Source organism: Oryza glaberrima, chromosome 12 (assembly GCF_000147395.1).
Source record: "Oryza glaberrima chromosome 12, OglaRS2, whole genome shotgun sequence".
In the NCBI taxonomy this organism is placed as follows: Eukaryota; Viridiplantae; Streptophyta; class Magnoliopsida; order Poales; family Poaceae; genus Oryza; species Oryza glaberrima.
In genome coordinates, this window is record NC_068337.1 from 17,989,578 (window position 1) to 18,012,003 (window position 22,426).

Here is a 22,426-nt window from a genome sequence, read left to right on the forward strand (position 1 = left end):
AAGATTGCATTTGTAATGGATGCTCAAGCAAATTTTCATATGAAATTCGTTCAATATATATAGACCACAGGACCACACGAGGGAGATGTCATCTCAATAGTCTCATCCATAAGAGAATCAAAGTACGGATGTAGCCGAGGATGAGATGCACCGAAAATGTGATGAAGCGAGGTGATCAATGGTCGGTATCTTTTTCACTGCCCCTAGCGGTGGAGCCACCTCCCAGACGAGAAAGTGGTCATGGTTTACAAAACCGAACCACCTTTAAAAGCCGTTCCTTGGCGGTACATCTGGTTTTCGTGAAAACAGTTTGAAAACCATTTGACTACCATGGAATCTGACTAAATTTTGTTAGAAATTCAAAATTCAGCTTGGATTCTTTTGCGTTTGACTGAGCGTTTTGGATATCAAGCCAGCCTTAGCGAAAACACAGTTCTCAATGGTTTTTGTAAAACCCTGGGAGCAGCTATCTGGCACTGGGCTTGGCACCATCGCGGTTCCTTGTCCCGGTCGGTCACTGAAAATCAATGGGAAAATGATTGATAGCAAATGGCAGCTACCTGCCTATCTCCATCGCTATGTGTTGGTACTAGCTGGAGTATCTCCAAAGCTAAACAAATTAATGAAACTTGTAACTTGTAATAATTAAGCTAAAATATATATATTTAGTAGTATGCATGTGGTATTATCTCTACTATTATAAAAATTGAATATATTTTCGTTGGAATCCTATATATCATCCGTGTTTGAGTTGATTATATGACGTCCATATCCAATTCGACGTAAGTTTAGAATAACTATTGTACACCTTATCCCAGCCTAACCATCTTTCTCCCAACCCAACCCAACTGACCCACCCCATCCTACGCGCCTCCACTCGGCGTCGCATGAGCCCCTCCCTTGATTAGTGTCTATTTTTTCTCCTTTTTTTTACTTTTCTCTTTTTTTTTCTCCCGATAATCCTTATCCTCTCCCACTCCTTCCAATCTCCTCTCTTTTCTCCTCCTTTTCTCTTTTTTCCTCCTTTTTTATCTACCAAATTTCTATCATCATAAATATTTCCTTTTGAAATTATCATTGTTTTAGGTGTGTATATGGCAAGTTTGTTACTTTACAAATGCTTTCCATCTACAGTTAATTTTTTTTACTAATTGGATAATTAAAATTTTAATCTTTGGTCCATGAGGTATAGCAAAATTCATATGCGTTAACTTATGGAATAGCCACACGATCAATTTACGAGGCTATGGAAATGTGTATATAAGGGATTCTTCGTGTGATGATGCATGAAATAAGCACAATCGGGTTCAATGATATATATAATTTGCTGACTTTGTTTTGCTATTGTTTTGTTTGTCTTGTTTCGGTTTGTCGTTTAAATGGACAGAGTTTTTATCGGTCGTGAAAATTGTCTTCACTTATTACAACACATGGGTATTTGTGTTAGTTAGAATAAAAATACTAAAAGCCAACATGGTCCTTCAAATTTCACCCCATATCAATTTAGTCCTAATGTTTCCGATTATCCAAACAAATCCTCGAGATTTATTATTTGCCTAACAAAATCCTAGGACTAAAAAAAATACCATACAGTCATGCCATGTCATCCTCACATGCAAGCCTAGCAATTAACAAGCCTTGCTAGGCTTGCATGTGAGGATAGCGTGGCATATCCTTATGGCATTTTGGGTGGATCCAAGGGGCTATGTAAAAATAAATAAGAAATCTCAAGGATTTATTTGGACAAGACTAAATTGATTCCGGAGCGAAACTTTAGATACCATATTAGCCATTTACCAGTCTTGCCATCAACAAATAAATAATACTTATATGTTCATTTTTTTAATATGATGAATGATCAAACATGAAATAACGTTATCTACCTTATATTTGAACAAATGATTTTACTCATTCATCATTCATCATATCACACATCTAACGGTGCAAAAATCATCTGATGAGTTAAGATCAGACGTCCCAGATGCGCGCGTGTCGCTCCTCATCCTCTCCCGCACCCCCCTCTCTCTCTCTCTGCCGCAATTGACGCAATCGCTGCGCCTCCTCCACATCGGCGCGATCGCGCATCCTCTCCCGCATCTCCCTCTCTTCCGCATTCGCCGCGCCTCCTCCGGATCCCTCCCCTCCGCATCACGATCGAGCGCCGCCTCCCCTCCTACCGCGCCCTCCACCCGAATCCCTCGCCTCCGCGTCGCCGGTCTGCGCCTGTGGGAGGAAAATAATCGGCCTGCGAGGAGGAACGCCTCGCCGGTGGCTGGCGATGGGGTAAACGCCCGTTAACGGCGAGCCCGTCCTCCGTCGTCTTCCCGTCGCGCGCGGAGGAAGCGAAGCGATATTCCCGTTCTTTTCATCGTCTTCTTAGTCTCTCTCCCCTTCTCCGACGGCGAGGTGCTGCTGCCCACATCAGGCGGATCCCATCTCCCATGGCGGTGTCCTGGTGGTCGGCTCCCATGGCGGCGGTGTCCTGGCGGTCAGCTCCCATGGCGGCGGCGTCCTGGCGATCGGCTCCCATGGCGGCGGCATCCTGGCTAGCGGCCCCACCACCGGTAACACGATTTTCCTTCAAATCAGGCCCTAATTTTTATATGGCATATTTTGTGCGATTTTTGGTACAGGCAAAATTTGCTAGAGGAAAAAAAATGTGTAATTGGCTAAGAGACACCGCAAAAACATGACACAGCTGATGGACACTCCAAAAATTGTGTAATAGGCTGTAGGACACCGGAGGCAATATTTTATAATTTCCGGATCAAAAGAGGGGATATTTTTTTCCAAATGACGAGATTGCCCAACGTGGAAAGAAAATTATATATTCAGAAGAAGAAGACAGGAGACGTACTTGTAAAGATTAATACGTACGTACGCTTAAAGATGCACTAATACAAACATGGCAGATGATAGCTAGAAGATGAATTCATGGAAATGTACGGTCGTCGATCTACAGACGCAGCTCGAGGTCCTTCTGCTCGTCGCCGGCGCCCATGGAAGACACGGCGGTGGCGGCGTGGGACGCTCTTGTCCAGGAAAGCATGTCCACCGTGTTGTTGTCACGGTCGTCGCTGCCGAGAGCGGCCATGAGCTGCGCGTGCTCCGTGAAGCGTCGTGCGCCGACGCCGACGCCGACGCCGCTCCACCACTTGATTGGGTCGACGATGCACGGCAAGGAGCAGAGGCAGACGCGTCTCGCAGTCTCGTTGGTCGCGCGGCCCACCCCGTCGTCGGCGGCGGCCCCGCTGGCCTCGCCGTCGCGCAGCTCGTCGCCAAGGCGAGCCTCCGTCTGCGCCATCGACGCCCATTGCCTCGAGCTGGGCCGCGCGCGGGGCCGGCGGCGGCCACGGCGACGACGTGGAGCGCGGCAGGAAGTAGCCACGCGCAGGGCCGGCGGCGGCGCTCATGGCAGGGGCAATCTTGTCATTTGGAAAAAAAATATCCTCTATTTTGACCTGGAAATTATAAAATATTGCTTCCGGTGTCCTACAGCCAATTAAACAATTTTTGGAGTGTCCGTCAGCTGTGTCACGTTTTTACGGTGTCTCCTAGCTAATTACAATTTTTTTAAGTATCCTGTAGAAAATTTTGCCTTTTGGACAAGGAAACTTTTGTCACAGGCCTTAGTGGCGGGTCCACTAACGGGAGTCCGATCAGTGCAAATACCATGCGCTCCTAATCTCTTAATCGCACTCGAAATCCCCTGATTGCGCTCATCCCCTAATCTCGCTTTCCAATTACCACACTTTCTTATCTGAATGTATCTCTACATATACACGAATGGGGGCCTCGGCGGCTTGCACCGCACTGATCTCTTCCGCGTCGGCTGATGGGGTGAACGAACGCAGAGACGTTGCTCCAGTGCTCGATCTAGGCTGCGGACCTAAGGTGTGAGCCCAATCCCCATCCTGGTACACTCATTTGATTGGTTTTTCTTCCACGCACTCTATGAATTCCTTTTTTGCTTAATTCCAAATCAGGTTTTAACATAACTGACCAATATCAACATAATGTTTTCTCATCATCTGTCTATAATAATTTACTGTATTTAGGCGGTCTGATGTTTTTGTTTTTAATAAGATCTAGCTGATTTGGTTTATTTCAGTTAGGTAGAAACAATGCTGAAATTAGTACGAAGCAAAATTGTACCGTCGCTCAGGATCGTCATGCTCTCTGCGACCAAACAAGGTTAGTGATGGAAACGTTCTCTTGTGTCTATTTCATTCAGTTGTGTATAACATCTCTGATAGACTCAAACGATAAACAGTGTGTATCTTTGCCATGAACTGTTAAAATATTAGCATCTGATAAATGGATGCTACGTGAATTGCTCTATCTGGATTTTATATCTTTGGACAACCGTGTTTCTGTTTTTTTTAAGGTGGGACCATGTTTCTGTTTTATATTAGCTGGGAAAAGGTTGTGACATTGCTTTTGTGAGTATTACAGATAGTGAGTATTAGACAATCAAAATTTAGAATCCAATCAGAAGTTTATATTCTTGATAATATTGTAGTAATTGTTCTCGCTGCATTTGAAATTGTTTTCGCATAGAAATGCCCCAATGAATCTGAACAGGAATAGAACACATTCACAACCTGTTCGTGCAATACCCGCTGTGTCCCCAAGACCCGTTGTGCATAGGTAAGTTGTTGATTGAATTGATTAAACTTAAAGTAATAAATTTATACTTTCGTGTGATTGACTGCTTGTTTGTAGGTTCAAGCACTTTGACAATGTAGAGTTTGAAGATTGCATGGTCGATAGAGCGTTTAATGTTATTGTAATGGTAGATGCCAAGTTCCATTCAGAGGCTCATGGTGATAGGCAATGATTCATTTTGATGAATGCTACTGTAAGTTCCTTTTTTTGTTTTTAATGTGGACAAAATATAAACAAAATTAAATTAAATACTACCGTCGACTAAATATGTAATATGGTTTCTATAATTGTAGGGCTCGAAAATGGAAGCAGTTGTAAGCAGTGAGCTGACTACAAGGTTTCAAAATATTTTGATTGTAGGACGGAACTACACCATACATGGTGTATATTTCCAGCCTAATTATTGGAAATTAAATTTTCGAGCTATAAAAAGACAATATGAATGCTTCTTCACTAGAAATACTATAGTTGAGTCCTATAACCAACCGCTCCATTTTTCTATCTACCCTAAACAACTCACGGAATTTGGTGAGTTGTCAGCATATTATAATAAGATGTTTGTGGGTAAGTTTTAAAAAATTTCATCTTTATATTATGGGAAAAAATGACAAATTGTGTTATTAGCAATATGTTGGCTGACACTTTTTTTTTAGACATTGCTGGTGTTATTGTGTATCTAGGTCTACTTCAATGCATTTCTAATCGCCTCTACAGAGAGGTCACCCTCGTGGACACGAGGTATGTATTTATACATAAACAAAATCAACCCTTAACTTATTCTTACGTAAATAGTAATTATATGTATGCATTGTTTATATTTGAAGGTGTCAGCTTGTGGTTATTGGAGTTTACGCTAACCATCTGACCACTCACATGCTGCAATGGGCTTCAACATTTGCTAATAATCACGTTGTTGTGGGAACTATGCTGCAATTGGACCGCACGTATTGTAAGTGTATTAGAAAAAGTGTTGCTACATATGTGCTATATACTTGTTGAATTGAACTACCCGTATAATTACTTCTGGATGAAAGCAGGGTGCTTGGAGTCTTCGGATCATAGCCAATTTCATTTCAATCCAAGTTTTCATGCTCTGAATGAATTACATAGTGAGTATCTCTATAAAGCTTGTTGTTTCCACTGATCAATATATGTTTAGATGAACTAAGTAATAACTATATATGTGAAAATACAGACTTTCGGTGGTTTGTGGTCAACGGAGAAGTCAACCTCAGTTTTGTCGACCGATATCATGTAACAAGATGGGTTCACATTGCCGAAGTTCTGGATTCAAAGTCTTCGTTCAACAAAAATATTAAGCATGCTTAGTTTTAAGACAATTTTGAATGCTTTGTGATGTGTGTGCCTATAAGTGCACTGGAATGTAATAATGCTTTATTTAACGCTGAAAAACCATAACTATGTGATTTATTTAACACTTCAATTTAATGTTTAAGGCAGTTTGGGTTCAGTTTAGTGTAGGCCGTAAATCGTGATGAGCAGATGGCTTGGCGGCGCATCGATGATAGATAATTAGATATGCAACCTCTTTGTGTGGAACTCTGGTTGGTGTACTGAAGTACTATACTACCGATGAATAAAGAAATGAGCCAAGCAAGTTAAAGTTCCTTCGGAGAAGCTTGTCTGCTTCTTTCTTTACTATTCATTTTTCAGACAGATCCTGATACTTCTCCATCTCTAAATCATTTGACATGTGTTTATGGTTTACTGTATAATCTTGCCTGTACTTACAGTTTTGGGTAAGTTTTTATAATCTACCCAATATTAATTCTTTTGCTCATGTTTTAAACATTTATTGTACATCATATAGACTGCTACTGAATTTGGTGTAAGTCTGATGTTCCATAAGGATATATATCTTGCGGGGTCGTTGGTAGTTGGTTGAAAATCCATTATGAAGTTGCAAAATACAAATCGGTACGCTGGCTATCCTTTTTTCTTATATGAATGTGTTTTCCTTTGTTCATATATGAATGTGTTTTTTTTATATTATCTTAACGGTTGACTTTTTCCATATTCTTATACCAATATGTGCTGTTGGAAGCTATATCTTGGTCATACTGGACCAAGAAAGCATAACACTATCTTCTAGACCCTAATCCACTAAATCCAATGTATGAGAACAACCCAACTACGAGATATACCAAAAAATTTGTTAAAAGTTACCGACTACTTCAACAGAGCCATGCTTGTGGCATGTCCTGGCTCTAGGTGGACTGAGGATATCGACATGTGGCGTCATATATATGTCACAAATCCGGTGGCTGACTCGAAAGTTTTCTTCTAAAAACTTGTTTGATCCAATAAATTTATTTGTCTGACGCATGGTATAGTAATTTGTCGAGTTGTCTTGTATATCTTTTCATGCGATCTGGGAATAATGGAGCACTTCATTTGCCGTCTTTTAAGGTCATTCTGACTAGCATTGGGCATTTAGAATATTATATTTTATTTTATAATATAGTTATTTATTTTATAAACAAATGCACTTACAGAATGTTGACGAGCTAAGGAAACAATTTTTGCTACATCTATTGATGTACGAGCAAAATGAGTGCGAAAGTAACATTCCTATGGCGCATGAGATTTTCTTCAGTGTATCGCAAATGCAAATCATTAGGATAGTTATTTACCTATAGGGTGTATTCTATATATATATATATGTATATATATATATATATATATATATGTATATATATATATATATATGTATATATATATATGGGGCACCATGGTATCTAATGCACAAAATCACTCAAATTTTTCAAAATTTTCAAATTGTGAGTATATACCTAGTTATAATAATTCGATTCATACCTATAACTATCAACAAAACAACTCAAATTTAACTTTATTTCACAATCCATGATTACATACCTAACTAATTATATGTATGGATGCTATATACCTATAATCAAAATCTAACAAAAACAAGTTCAAATTCAGTACAAACATGCTTTGAACTAGTTAGTAAAGTAGTTAATGTTAATACCTAAGTAATTGAAAAAGTTTCATACTCATTTGAATTGGGTATATACTCAATTTCAACAATGGTGCCCGGGCACCATGGAGCACCAAACAAATTTAATATATATATATATATGTATATATATATATATATATATAACAAATGCTTTATTTTGTGCCCGCAATAAATAATGGAATAACTCTATACTTCCTTAACATATTTTTATGCGTATATTGCCCTTTTATATTGTATACTTAAGTGATTATATATAATTAAGTCTTGTAAAGTTTTACTGTGCCCACGTAATATGATAGTAATGCACCTTACATAAAATATATTTAATGTACAATATGAATTTAATTAAAGTTCAAATGCACAAATTATGTAAAAATATTTTTTGGTACCATGAAATTTTTTAAAAAATACAAACAAATAGAATTGCACCGTAGCGTTTAGCACAGACATATTACTAGTATTTTAAAAATGAACTTGTTCCTCGTTTACCCTGCAAATCTCTATAAGTGAAAGTTCTTTCCCAAAATATTTCTACCATGTGCCACGTCATTGAATAAATATTGGCCATATGATTCAGAAAAAAACCAAAAAAGAGAAAGAACCGTAGCCGTTCGATAATGGTTAAAAATATCGTGAAGGAAAGAAACAACGAGAGCCGTCGAAAGAGATCCAATCCCACCGCTACGGTCGCTTCTCGTGCTTTCTTGGTAGTCGATAAAATCACATTGTTGGCTTATTCGCCCTGTTCGAGAACGGGAGATAAAGTTTTAGTTTTCTGTGGCATACTTTAAATTGCTAAACGGTATATTTCATGTAAAAATTTTGTATATGAAAGTCATTATTTTAAAATATTATATTAATCTATTTTTTAAGTTTATAATAATTAAAACTCAATTAATCACGAGTTACTACCACCTCGTTTTACGTAAAATACTTAATCTTCATCTTCGTCATTTCAGGAGATTCAAACAAAGCTTTAATCACACTGCTCCATTCCGCCGTGTTGAGGCAGAGCTATAAACACGTCATGAAGATAAAAGAGGAGAGAGACTTGTAGCCAGCTGTAGCACGGATTCTTAAACACAATGTGTGTATGACAGGTGGGACCATGCATATAATAGTGTAGTATATGTTTATAGGTAACTATAGATGAGTTGTCCATTAAATCGACTATAGATAATTTGAAGCTAATAGTTGACTCTACTATTAAACTTGCTCTTAGAACATGTGTTAGAGCAGGTGCAGCAGCAGATTATAAGCCAGCTATAAACATATTTTAAAGAGAAAAATGAGGAGAGAGAAGAGCAGCGGGCTACATATCTGTGGCCAGCTGTAGCACGAACTCCAAGACGTAATATGTGTATGACAGGTGGGACTAGGTATTAATAGTATAGTAAGCAACTATTGCATGAATTGGCTATTAAATTGGCTATAGATGTTTTGAAGCCAGTAGTTGACTATAGACTGCTCCTTCCGTCCCAAAATAAGTGTAGTTTTGTACTATTCACGTTCAATGTTTGACCGTTTATCTTATTTGAAAATTTTTTATGATTAGTATTTTTGTTGCTATTAGATGATAAAACATGAATAGTACTAAATATTTTTAAATTTTTCATAAATTTTTCAAATAAGACAGACGGTCAAACGTTAGACACGGATATCCATGGCTGCATTTTGATACGAAGATAGTATTAAACTTGCTCTTAGGAAACGTATTCATGGGGATATGGGGATGTGAATGTGCCGTTGTTGTTGTGTGTGTTCATGTGCCTCTGTACACATCAGACACATATTTTTGGCATAAAGAAAAATAACCTAAAAAATAATAATAATAAACACATTCCAAGTTTAGAGGACCGACCACCGCCACGTGGCAGCACGGCCGATTTCCCCTCCCCTCCTTTCTTCTCTCCCACGCCCTTCCTCCTCCAAACCCTCCCCTCTAAACCCTCGCCGCAAACGCAGGACATCCAACCAACCCCCCCCCCCCCCTTCCCCTCCTCCTCCGCCGCCGCCGCCGCGGCGGACGACGACGACGACGAGATGCCCCCGACCGGAGCGCTCCACGCCGGCGGCCGCCACCTCCTCCCGCTCCGCCGCGCCCCGGGCGCGGCCCAGCAGCCATGGTCCCACGTCCGCTCCCACCTCATCTCCTCCTCCAAGCGCCCCTCCCCCTCCTCCCCGCCGCCGCCGCCGCCGCCTCCGCTGCCGGTTGCCCCGTCCACCTCCGCCTTCGTGCAGACCGCGGGCAGGAGGAGCGGGGGCGGGGGCGGGGCCGGGGCCGCCGTCGGGTCCGGGGTGGTCGCGTGGTACCTCGGCTCGATCGAGGCGCGGCCCGTGCTGACCAAGAGCGTCACCGCCGCCGCCATCTTCACCGTCGCCGACCTCTCCTCCCAGGTGGGTGTCTCTCGTTCGCTCTCTCTCCCACAGGCGTTTGTGGCGCAGGAGTTTTGGATCAGTTAAAATGTTGCTGATGAGAGGAAATGCTATTGCTTTTATTAGTACAAGTCGTTTGTATTGAATGCAATTTCGATCGTGTATCACGGCCTTGGTTCTTTTCTGATTGTAGAAAGCGCTAAAGAATCAATTTGTGTGTTATATGTTGTGGGAAGTGTGATATATGTTTGTTAAACATACAATGTGCCAATGTGATGAATACCTACAATATCTATCTGGATTAGTATTGGTGTTTAGAGGATTGACTGAATAAGATTGTAGGAAGGGACCAGGTAATTGATTCAAAAGCTAAACCTGAGACAGTAATGGGGATCAGAATTCCATTACAAATTTGAGTCATGGTACTTAATTGCTTCTGTTCTGCGATTGCTTACAAGAGATTCACACTAGCCATGTATCTGCCAGCCTGATATTGGCTGGTAAAGTTTGCAGTGGGAATTATGTTGGACATTATGGTTGGAAATCGGAATAATGGTCGCTTGAAATACCTGTATTGTGTATGTACAAAATGTAAGACAATGGAACTTGTCGGAATATAGAACAAAAGTAACGAAACTTTGTAGAAATTTACCGGTTTGTGTTATTGGCTTGTGATTTTCTTGTGTTCCATACATTCTGATCCATATTTTTGGGCTTTGAACTGTTATAGGTATTGCATATTTTATAGTTGGGATGTAATAGTTAGTATAAATCTGCTGATATCTGTAGTACTCATCATTTTTAAGTTCAAATGAATTTATTCATTTAAAAAGTTTATAACAATATATTGTACTGCACTATTGGCTAAACCCCAAAACTCAAAGCACTCACAGGATGATTCCCAGGTTACATTGACCTCTCAGGGAAGAGAGAATACTTAGACTAGGAGTATGTACATTTTGGGGATGTAGCTAGATCTACTTCATGATATAATGATAACAGTGGTGTCCTCGTATAGTTTATAGAGGTGCTAGATGAGTACTCCATCTGAAAGGAAATAGAAAACATAGCAACTAATAATCCTAATCTCCTATAAATCAATACTTCTGGCTTCATTAACAACTTCATTTACCTGATCTCTTTGCCTCATTAGGGCCTTGGCCCATGCCCATGACATAACACTACCATTGCCTTCTGTTGTGTCGGGTGAGATTTGATTGAGGGTGATAGCTTGCCTGCAATTCCGATTGTCGACTAGATCATTCCACAGACCACAGTGGTCCTACCATGTGGGCTTCAGCGACTGCAACACAAGTTTTACCCCTGTCATGCAGTCCAAAGCATCACCCAAAGCCATTATGCACTGGTTGGGCACTAAGGCCCAATGGCTGAGCCAGCAACACTATTGAGTCCATACAGCAAAGAGAGAAAGCCTGAAAGGTGTTGAACTTTTAGTTGATCCTCAAGGGTTCACCAATACCATGCTTGTTTATATAAGAAATCATATGCTCAAATTATGCACCAGACAAAACATTGTAATAAATCTAGAAGACAAAATATCTGTCGTATTAAAAAATGGTGTGTGTGTAATTAAGCCAGGCTCATTCTCCGGGATGAAGCAGTAGGCCAGTATCTGCGTTTGATCCTATTGGTATTATTTTATTGTTTTTGTAGAGGGTAGCACTTCCATAAATGTTATGAAGAGAAACCTTCCAGCTGTTTCTAATTCTTGATTACCTACTAAATATGGGGTTCTGTTGTATAAACCATATCATCCAGCATGTTATCCTTGTAAGAGCTTTTGTGCTAATCAATCATTTGCAGTGTTTATTATTAGTAACCTACGAAAAGAAGTGTTACCAATAATGGGTGGCACATGTCATTAGCTACATAATATGGCGCAGATGTGCATCATTCTGAAAATATGTCTTGATTTACATGTCTATGGAAATTCCTCCTGGAAGTTGATGAAATTCCTGCCTTTCAAACAGGACCTTAAGTTAGATAGGTCTCCTGATCCTGTTTATATTAGAAGTAGGATACATGATTAATATTATGTGTAAGAGGCTTATTTTATGTTGTGTCCTGTCATACTTTGATCATTTAACCTGTATTATTTAGGCTTCTACCTTTTATTTATAACGTTTTTGTTTTTCTTGGTTTCTATCTTCAATTTACAATGTTCTTGTTTTGCTTTACTATGTCAAGTCATGTGATTCTTTTGTGTTTTTTGCTATATTGCCTCATCAGATGATCACACTTGGCCCTGAAGATTCACTTGATCTAGTTAGGACTCTGCGGATGGCTAGTTATGGGCTACTGATCTCAGGACCTTCCTTGCATATTTGGTTCAACTTTGTCTCAAAATTGCTCCCCAAACAGGACGTAATGAACACCTTCAAGAAGATGTTTCTTGGGCAAGCGGTTTATGGACCAATTATTAATTCAGTTTTCTTCTCATACAATGCAGGATTGCAAGGTATGATGCACATGCCTCTGTGAACAAACTTGGATTCTTTTCTTTTTCCGAAGAACAAACATTGATTCTTAAAAACATCTATTTTTTCTCTGTTTGGTGTTTATGTGCCTTTGCATGTGCAAATCGTTGATAAGAAATTAAGAATTTAATTTAGGCTTCCTTTGACTTGTTTCTATAACTCTTACCTTAAAGTGCTACACTGACCTGTTAACTACTACCATGATGCTTATGCTGACCATGGCTGAAAACTCTATTTTGATAAAATGTTAGTAAACTACTGATTGAGAGTTGAGACTGCAGCATATAGGATATGACATGATCGACCTGCTACCTTTTGTAGTTTTTTTTTATTGGCGTTCAATGGTGAGGTAAAGAGCTAAGGATATGAGATTATGATGCATTCTTCAGACTCCCTATCCTGTCCAATGAAAATAATATAAGAAAAAACCTTTAGAGGCATTAATCTTGCTAGTTGCTACACGAGCGGTCCAGTATTGCTCAGTAGTACACCTCTGATGCAGTGGCCGTTCTGTTTATATGGTTTCTCATTTCTGTAAGGTGCAACAATTAATGTCTTGGGTAGAAATCACCAACATTGCGCATGTTAGCTATAAATTTTCTGTCTCACTGTCTGTATTGTGTGAATCAAACAAAAATATCCATGTGACAACAGGTTTGCACTTCCGTTTAACACGGTTTTGTTGGTTAGGTGTCTTGAGTGGCAAATGACTGAAGACAATATTTAATGTCCATATTTATCTGATTAGGTCAGGACCTTGAGGAAACTGTTATTTGGTTTGATCCTGTGTCAAACACTTAACATGGTCAACAGGTGACTAAAGTTTTAGCACCATCCATGTTGTATGCTTTGATTGCTATCTAGTGTCACAATCACTCCTAAATTGAAAAAAAAGCTTTGTATGATGAAATGCAGCTGCTTCCACATGCTGATATAGGTCCTGTTTGGGGGAGCTTGTCCCAGCTGCAGCTTTTCCCAAAAGCTGCTTCTGCTAGAAGCTGCCCCAAACAGTCCACAGCTTTTACAGATTCTGAAAAATGAACTAAGAAGCCAGAAGCTGGAGAAGCTGGGTTTCAGAGCTTTTCCAGATTCTCAGAAGCTGGCTACCAAACAGCTGTTTCTCAGAATCTAAAGCTCCCCCAAACAGGCCCATACTCTGTAGATGTTTCAGTTTCAATTTTGCGTCTCATTCATGCATACCTTGATGCATTGTGCATTGAGGTTCTGTAGATTGCTAAATGCAACTAAGGTGAAAAATCAAGACCAATATATATTTACATGAATGGATGTGATTGATATATAAAATGAACTCAGGTAGCAGTATAAGATCCAGTAGTAAATTGACTTATAGCACATCGTCATGTACTGTGAAATAAAGTTGAAATTTCCCATATGATCCCAGATTCAGATTAGAAAAATATAAATTTAGCAATGTACTTAGCAAAAATTTGTAATTGAAATTTGCAAGTTGATAACTTTAGAGTACCACCAGTTCATTATAATCTTTCCTTTTTGAAGTAGTCATTTCAAGTGAATTCCTTGAAGTCTCTGATCTATCGATTTAGGATAAGGTTGCGTGCACTATACATTTATTGCCACTATGTACTGTTTAGCATGATGGGAGAAGCTATGTTCAGATAGACTTAGATGGAGTACACCTTTCCCACTATCTTTATCACATAGAAATTTTTCTTGTTGAAACTTTTGTAGCAAGCAAGCTCCTGTGTGCCCTAATTGCTTGTTTGATATGATTCATAGGTGAGACCATCCCAGAGATCATGGCAAGACTGAAGAGAGATTTAATCCCGACCATCAAAAGTGGACTTATATACTGGCCACTTTGTGACTTTATCACTTTCAAGTTTATCCCCGTTCATTTACAGGTAACATCAATTTCCCAACACTTGTACCTATTTGAACACATTATCTCGTTCTGAACTGAGTTTTTTTTTCCCCGCAGCCGCTAGTGAGCAATTCCTTCTCGTTTCTTTGGACCATCTACATAACATACATGGCTAGCTTAAAGAAAGCAGATGTTGATGTGACCACGAGTTCATAATCAGAGCTGAATGAACTCCATGTGTCGATTGTGTTAACTATTAGTACTTTAGCTAGATGGTCTTCACAGGAATTAACTGGACTATGATGCGGCTGGCTATATCACTATCTGCTCCTCTCAATGGGAGGCTAGAAACAGAGATGAACTTATCCCTACCTATTATTTCTTTAGTGGTGTATAGTGTCCACTACACCTGCTTCCTCTTTTTTCCCAATTTTTTTTTTATTTTGGCCTGAAGGCCTTTTGTTTGGATGATAGAGGAAACCCATACTAGGCATTTATTCTATCTTTCCGGGTTTCTCATTCCACGGCTCAGAAGCCAAGCAATTTTCACCAAATTTACTGTAACCAGCTATGGAGGTGTAAGGTAATTTTGTTCTTTTCAGTAAGATAAGTCGGACCGAACAAGGTTTATGCTCCAACATCTTTTACATATGATGCAGCTTTTGTTGAAGAATATATATTTCTTTGGATTTTCTTCTTCTATGTCTGAAGAAATGATTTTATATTTCACTAACTTTCATAGGGTCTGGAGTAGCACTTCATGTTGCATGTTTTCTTTTGTGTGCATTTTCTCACTCTTTTGAGCCTTCCAGTTACTCTGAATTAGTGTCATATACATATACATAAAAGAAGCCTTTTTTTTTTTGTCTGAGATTTTTGAGTTTTTGAACACTCATAAAGCCACCCATCATAGCTAAGTCATCATGCCATCTTCAGACTTAAACATTGATAGAGCCAAGGAGATTGCATGAGCTGATCATCATGCCTCTTGCTCTCATTCTGAAACCTTAGGGCTACATTGGACTCAGGGAACCGCCGCTCCGACTCTGATTCAGCAGAAGTCGACGATGACACTGTTGCTCCGGAGTCCGAGTTGGATGGCTTCTCCTGCTTCCTACCAGCCCCAGTTGCCAGTGTGAGTTCAAGGTCAAAATCTTCAACGAATTCGGGGGCCTTCTTCTCCCCCGAGTTTCTGTACCATTGTTGATGGTCCATCTCCAATCTTGGTATGGTTCGGTTGTCTGCTTTTGCATGAGCCTGGGTTGAGATGCTCTGCATCTCTATCATCAGTTGCTTCTGAACCCGGTACACACGATGCAGCTCATTGACCTGCGTCGACGAACAAAGAGATGAGATCAGTCTACACTCCAGAATTGTAGAAAGATTCTACTACAAACAGTGTACACTTCAGAATTGTAGAAAGATTTGTACTATCTCTGAGCAGGCATTGTTGGTTTTGGTTAAACATGTTTTACCTGTTGTCTGAATGTCTGTTCCTGCTTCAGGATGGCCATCTTGATGTGTTCTTTCTCCATTTTTTTTCTCTCTTGTCAGCTCACTGGCATGGGCAGTATAATCTGATTCATGAGAGATGACAAAGTAAGTACAAATTGTTGCTGTTGCAAACAATGGCAATGGCTGACACCGCTACATCTATACGCTGCAATTATTGATGCATCTGTTGTTTAAGTGTTTGGTTGCGTGGATGGCTTTGTGAGTTCCTTCTCTCAACTTTTTTCATGCTGTGATTGTGACACTGTCTGCTGCTAACACAACCTTTGAAGTGAAGCCTCTGAATTAATCTTTTGTTCTTGTTTGGATAATTTTCTTGTTATTAGAGAGGACTACCAATCTTTGCAATGAAGTCAGGCAGGTGATAGCATGAGGCATTTAAGTTGCATTAGTTAGGTAAATGAGTATCCTATGTAAGCATAAATGTAATGTGACCTAACATCAATCATTTGTCTGCTTGTGTTTATACTCTTGCAAGTACACTGGCTTTCAGTAGAACAAAAAAATTGAGAACTCCAGCTTGGGTGAGACTTTTCTTGTTGATAATGTGTCATCCCATTTTTAAAAACCGATAATTTTTTTTGTTGAGAAAATGATGGGAAAAAAAACATGCAGGATGTAGATGCTACATATACACGAAACTTTTGACATTTCTGTAGGATACTAGAAGAGGCTTAGAAAAAATATATTTGAACAGAGGAAAATAACTATATGTAAATTGAGATGGCATTTAAGAAGTACTGTCGTTTACGTTTTGTATCAAAGTTGTACAATTAAACTGTGGATCATGCTGTACTGGAAATCATAAATTTTATGTTCAGTTATCTGAACAGGGACACGAATTCTTTCACAACTTCATGTCTCCAATGACAACTACAAAATCTACACCTTGAACGTCAACGATGTATAATGTTTCCAGACAGAATTATGGAAGAAGCAGGAAACGAGATGTACATATAGCATAATTCTGCATGATTTTTCCTAATACCATTGTTCAGATGGAAGCATGATTTTTCCTTCTACCATTGTTCAGATGGAACAAGAATATGCATGCATTTGTTTATGATTTCATAAACAAGACTGCTAAAATGCTCTAGAAGAAACAAGAGGAGAACAAAACAGCAGCGGTTTTATCTTCGAAACCGAAACATGATGCCACACTTTCAGAAGGACAGAGCAACACAGCTCCTCCTTGAGCATGATGAAATTATGAAAAATCATGGAGCACAATCAAAGAATGAGCTTCGCGAAACTTTCGGAAATGCAACCATATGCTCCATGGAAGCCTCAAGTGCAGTTCTTTGAGGAAAAGAATCATGAGAGAAGCAAGGTGGATGACAAGGGCCTTGTGCTCACCTCAACCAAGAATTCCTACTTCTGAATTCCTCTGAAGAAAGAAGGCCAAGGCTATACTACCTCTCCTCCTCTTGTTCTTCCTCTCACAAGTAAGATCTCTTGCTAGCTAGACCAAAGGAAGGAGCTTCTGGTTCTGCAAAGAGGCAACAGGTTGGCATGTATCAAATCTGGTGAGGCAGGAGGGGGGGATTTTAAGATTCTCCCCTGTCATTAGTTTTACTGTCATGGGGTGGGACCCTATGGGCATGCCGAAACAAATCCAAGTCACTTAGGCCAATGGAGTTCAAGTATGATAAAGGTGCCAAAGATGCTCCTATGTAGTGCCAAGAAAAGGATAGGACCAAGATAAGAAGCCCCAGCTATTATATTCTCATTTTTGCAAACACACCAAAAAAAAAAAAATCCTACGCGCACCCGCTGACACTGTGTCACGGAGGATTTTTCGTTGTCGAAGGGATGAAAATTTATATGTTGGTAGTGCTAGTTTACATGGATCTGTTGATTTTATGATTTGTAGGGATTCTTGTTACTGAAGTTTACTGAGCTGTTGGTAAGATTTGGGGCTGTGTAGCAATATTGGTTTTGAATGTTTTTTTTTGTGTTGTGGATCACAAGCATCAGAAGGATTACTGAACAGACAACTAGGAAATGCTATGTTTAGATCTCATGCTAACATGTGCATTGGTTTAAGAATGCCATAACCACTTGTCCCAACTAATTTAAATACTTGCAATATACTGTCACTGAAAGTCAGAACAATCTGCCTTCGCTTCACATGGGAAAAAAAACTAGAATAACAAAAGCCGCCCTACCATTTTCGACAGCGGTAGGATGTAAGTAGAAAAATACTACTCCCTACAGATTGCGGCAATGTTCATATTTAAACTACAGAGGTAGCTATATTTTAGTACGGAGGGATTATCATTCTTTACCGGGTTAAACGGTTTCTTACAGCGCGAACGGACAGTCAAGATTTGATCTGACTTGAAATCCTGCAGGAATTCAGATCCACAGCAGGTCAATCCTGATCAGATTCAGAATTGAAGTTGGATCTTGGGTTGGCTTATATGCAGCTCAAGATTGGGCAATGTGATTGGATAGTGAGTTATGTGGAGTAGTTGGTCACAATAACATGTGTTGGTCCCCTCCCCCATTTTCTCTTCTTCAGATTTGTGAGGCCTGCAATGCAAGCAAACTGTTCATCCTGAATGTGATATGTAGTATTATTTTGTTCATCCCCAAGGGATTTGGACAATCAAGCCAGAGGGTATGAAAAATCCAACACTGCATGATTAGTTCCAGACCATGGTGTCAGCCCCTGTCATTGTCCATCTCATTGCTTTCAGGCCTATCAGATGCATGTCTCTGTCACCCTCTTCCCCAGGGATTAATTAGCTGGATTTTTTTTTTGTTCCAGGGTTTAATATCTGTCATCTGGTTAATCAGATACTTCAGATGCATGAATTTGTTGAACACGTGGTAGTTCTTCATGCCACAGAATTCCTTTGCATCATTGCATGCATTATTTGGAAATGGCTGTGGTTTTGTTTCTAGTAAGTGGTTACTTTGTCCTAATCTCTCTTGTACCATTCAGAAAACAGCATTAGTAACCTAATTATGTAGTAGAAAATTGATTACAGAAGTTCTGGAAATGATTCCTCATTACAAGAAGTACATGATCTGGGGCGTAAACTGAGCTTATATTTACTGTTCAAATTTAATTAGATTTTTTTTGGTAGTTGTACTTGGAGTATCAGGTAAGACTGCACAAGAACAAATGTCATAAGACATAGGTACTCGGTGTCGGACAGGTCCATGTGGTTTTTACTATGAACAGGACCAACCTATCAGTCAGTATCAAATTGATTTTACGACAAATTTTGTTTCAGATTACTTGAACAGCTAGAAAAAATTTGCTCGAAATTGTCTTCAAATGAACACCATTTTGTTTCAGATTACTTGAACAGCTAGAAAAAATTTGCTCAAAGTTGCCTTCAAATGAACACTGTGACACTCCCTTGAAAAGAGGGGGTGAACAGAAAATCGATTGGAATCTTTTACAATCGACCACAAACAAGATCACACCATTTGTTAAAGGAATAATGAACATTAAGATAGACATATCACAGAAATAGAATTCCAATAGGCTCTTAAAAAAGCCAGGCAGCTAGCTGAGCATGCGTGATGATGTTTTCTTGGATTAGACGGCTCAGAAGAGAAAGACGACATAATTTGGCAAGCAAAAATATTTTGGTCTAGTCATCTCATAATCATGTACAAATCTATCCAGCATGCCAATCATGTAGGGAAAAAACAAACAAATCTTAATAAAGGATCCATTTAAGTGTGTTTATCCACAATGTTAGATGATTGATAATCAATGGTGTCCATCTTGTTCTTTTTGTATAAAAAAAAACTTTCAAGTTAAATTCTCTTCAGGAACTTAAGGTGAAAAATTCAGCAGGACCCACCTGTCAATGTCAACAGACAAGCATGTCAGTGCAATTCACACACAACTTATAATAATTATTTTTTTTGTCACAAGCAGACACTAATTGTACTACTATGCACATATGGTCATATTCACACTCATATGTTGTAACAAGAATACAAACACCGATAGATGATGCCTTGTGTAATATGCTCATCACTGGGGTGATCTGTGAAACTCAGTGTAAGGGGGGCTCAGTCTCTATGATTGTGTCATGTCCTCACATCAGCACATTAGATGCAATGTCAAGTCTACCTTGGTCCCTCCCCCCTGTGCTTGGCAAAAGAAAACAAAATCCCCAGATCTACCTACCTAATAACCAATAATTTCTCTTACATGCATGCAAACAGTTGAGATTGCACATGGGTCCATCCATGCATGTGTCTCTGTTGATCATCTCAATTCATTTTTATGTGCTTTTCTTTTATTTCTCAACAAGCATATTTTTCCTGGTTTAATTAAACTAATTTTTTAACATTCTTATATATATATATGCAGCAAAATTTTAACATCCTTCTTATTTGACACTAATTTTCTAAAACACAATGTGAGTTCAGGACCCACATGGCAGTGAGACATTGATGGCAAGTAAGGTATAGTGAATAAGGAATTGTTAGTATCACAATTAGATCTAGTATGGCATTGAAGGTTAGATCATTATCACATAAAAAAAGCTCAAAAGAAGATTCCACTAACACATCTATATTTCTTCTAAAACTACTAGCACCCATATATATAAGACTTAGGTAGATATAAGGTGGGAGATTTAATTCAATACTGAACAGGGACATCAATAATTGTTGGTCCATAGTAAATCCCAAAATTTGGAAGATCCCTGCATTAAAAAGCTCCAATCTTTCATTTGTAGTTGAACGCAGCAGATGGTGAGAAATCCATTCTCTAAACTATTTAATTGCTTTGGATCTTATACATACTGTCGGAGGATCATGAAAATGTACTTATCTTAATCATATACCAGCTAGACTATTACTTCAAATAATTAATCTAGGTGACAGCTGTAGTCTGTGGATATACATTATTATTGTTAATTAGCGCAATATTTCCATATTGCTCGTCCCAAAAACTTTATGTCAGCTGATTTCTGTACTCCATCTTATCAAGACGTCTATCAAAGATCAATTTCAGAATTATTGCCTCCACCTTATTATTTCCAGATGAGTGTAATTCTGTACTTTTTTTGTGTAAATAAATATTTAGACGTGGCTATGTTAACCCTGCACACGAATTTGTACCGAAAAGTATTTTCACAATGTTAATAGTTTAATAGTGTTTCTTATGTATCTTGTCATATCCATTAGTGGTCAAAGATGCATTTTGGGGTCTTGTTTGCTTTTCGATCACACCTATTTTAGGAAAAGCTTGTGAATCAATCTAGTTAATATTGAGTTGGAATAAATTCTATTTAGCACGTAATTAAATCAGATAGGTGCTATATATAGATATATATTGAGGACTAATTTCAGGGAAATATTTGATTTGTTTTACCTTTTAGACTATTCATCACATATCAGTAACACTATTTTGCTAATTCAGTACACATTTACCCCATTTAAGTTCCGACTCTCTCCAATTAATAGTTTCTTGGAGCTGTCCTTTAGAGAAATCTTCACTGTACTCCCTAAACTATTTCACTTAGGCCCTTAACCCCCTAAAATCATTTTTCTGGATCATGTTGCTAAATAAGCCAAAAATTATGCCCATTTCTGATTGTCTACTCAGACTGAAGCTGAAAGCCTAAAACTATGCCAAATCATTGCACAAATAAGTTGAGTAAATGCTACCCCCAAAAAAAAACTAGACTAAAACAAACTCTAACACTCTCAATACTTTAACAGAGAATCGAAATTTTGCTAATAAGGTGTTGATCATAGAGCTGCTCATATAAATTAATTAACTATTAGAAGTTGGTACATGTTCTTCCCTCTTTTAGAGAACAAAATGCTGGAGATGGATGGTTCCAAGTGAAAACACATGTGGAAGCCACTATAGATAATTTAGGCAGCAGCAAGCAAAGAAAGAAAGGATCTTTTTATTTTTCCTTCTGATCCCTGGCTGATGAGGGTGAGGGAGGCCCCCAGACAGTGGAGCACGCCTTGCCGGGTTGAAGAGGCACATTGCCTCATCCATGGTGGGGCCTTTGCCAGGCAGCAATAGATTGGGGCTTGCATTTGCAAGCATCATCATTGATCACCCAATCTGAATAGTACCCCCTTCCGTCCCAAAATATACGAGATTTTGATTGAATAAGTAGGCTCTCTATGCTAAGATTCGTAATAGTATGATATGTCACATTCAGTCAAAATCCGTTATATTTTGAGAGGGAGGGAGAACTCCCCTTTCGTTCTCAAAATAAGTTGATTTTTGGAGCTCAAACTTTGTTGCAAAATATGTTAAATTCTACACTCTTATGTAATTTCTCAGTTTAAAAATCGAGCAATTTTATTACTTCAATACACTTTGCCTATTTATTTGCCCACCAAAACTATTTATCTACCAATGAGAGGCACTTTACTAAAGTTTTCTCTGGATTTGATGGATCAACTTGTTGGGAGTACGGAGTACCTAATCCTGGAGGGGACAGAGAGGAAATAATTTTTATCCACTCCTAACGTCCCACGTGAATATTTACTAGTTTACATGTATGATCTATTTGAAGA

The 22,426-nt window shown here is 39.0% G+C and overlaps 3 protein-coding genes and 1 pseudogene across 3 annotated transcripts; 3 read left to right on the plus strand and 1 right to left on the minus strand.

Annotated features, from left to right (window-relative positions):
* Window positions 1-3,738: 3,738 nt before the first annotated feature.
* LOC127757929 (uncharacterized) lies at window positions 3,739-6,176 on the plus strand. Its single transcript, XM_052283520.1, has 9 exons — window positions 3,739-3,894; window positions 4,112-4,194; window positions 4,561-4,650; window positions 4,726-4,861; window positions 4,962-5,232; window positions 5,322-5,406; window positions 5,493-5,617; window positions 5,706-5,777; window positions 5,864-6,176. Exons 4-9 carry the CDS (start codon window positions 4,850-4,852, stop codon window positions 5,995-5,997), a joined length of 699 nt encoding a protein of 232 aa, XP_052139480.1. The 5' UTR covers window positions 3,739-3,894; window positions 4,112-4,194; window positions 4,561-4,650; window positions 4,726-4,849; the 3' UTR covers window positions 5,998-6,176.
* A 350-nt stretch (window positions 6,177-6,526) lies between these two features.
* LOC127756345 (uncharacterized) lies at window positions 6,527-7,309 on the plus strand (annotated as a pseudogene).
* A 2,367-nt stretch (window positions 7,310-9,676) lies between these two features.
* LOC127757421 (uncharacterized) lies at window positions 9,677-15,082 on the plus strand. Its single transcript, XM_052282922.1, has 4 exons — window positions 9,677-10,069; window positions 12,299-12,527; window positions 14,305-14,429; window positions 14,507-15,082. The coding sequence occupies exons 1-4, from the start codon at window positions 9,716-9,718 to the stop codon at window positions 14,603-14,605; spliced, it is 807 nt and encodes a 268-aa protein (XP_052138882.1). The 5' UTR covers window positions 9,677-9,715; the 3' UTR covers window positions 14,606-15,082.
* A 146-nt stretch (window positions 15,083-15,228) lies between these two features.
* LOC127757422 (uncharacterized) lies at window positions 15,229-17,498 on the minus strand. Its single transcript, XM_052282923.1, has 3 exons — window positions 17,258-17,498; window positions 15,865-15,966; window positions 15,229-15,718 (listed from the first exon to the last, which is right to left on the minus strand). The coding sequence occupies exons 2-3, from the start codon at window positions 15,922-15,924 to the stop codon at window positions 15,311-15,313; spliced, it is 468 nt and encodes a 155-aa protein (XP_052138883.1). The 5' UTR covers window positions 15,925-15,966; window positions 17,258-17,498; the 3' UTR covers window positions 15,229-15,310.
* Between the last annotated feature and the right edge of the window lie 4,928 nt (window positions 17,499-22,426).

Excerpts from the sequence above, each read along its gene's own strand:
- LOC127757421 (XM_052282922.1), top strand. The coding sequence starts at position 9,716 with ATGCCCCCGACCGGAGCGCTCCACGCCGGCGGCCGCCACCTCCTCCCG. Across the intron at positions 12,528-14,304 it reads ATACAATGCAGGATTGCAAG|GTGAGACCATCCCAGAGATC; the intron begins GTATGATGCACA and ends TATGATTCATAG. Across the intron at positions 14,430-14,506 it reads TTATCCCCGTTCATTTACAG|CCGCTAGTGAGCAATTCCTT; the intron begins GTAACATCAATT and ends TTTTCCCCGCAG.
- LOC127757929 (XM_052283520.1), top strand. Across the intron at positions 5,407-5,492 it reads GTCACCCTCGTGGACACGAG|GTGTCAGCTTGTGGTTATTG; the intron begins GTATGTATTTAT and ends TTATATTTGAAG. Across the intron at positions 5,778-5,863 it reads TGCTCTGAATGAATTACATA|ACTTTCGGTGGTTTGTGGTC; the intron begins GTGAGTATCTCT and ends GTGAAAATACAG.
- LOC127757422 (XM_052282923.1), bottom strand. The coding sequence starts at position 15,924 with ATGGAGAAAGAACACATCAAGATGGCCATCCTGAAGCAGGAACAGACA. Across the intron at positions 15,719-15,864 it reads AACAGACATTCAGACAACAG|GTCAATGAGCTGCATCGTGT; the intron begins GTAAAACATGTT and ends TCGTCGACGCAG.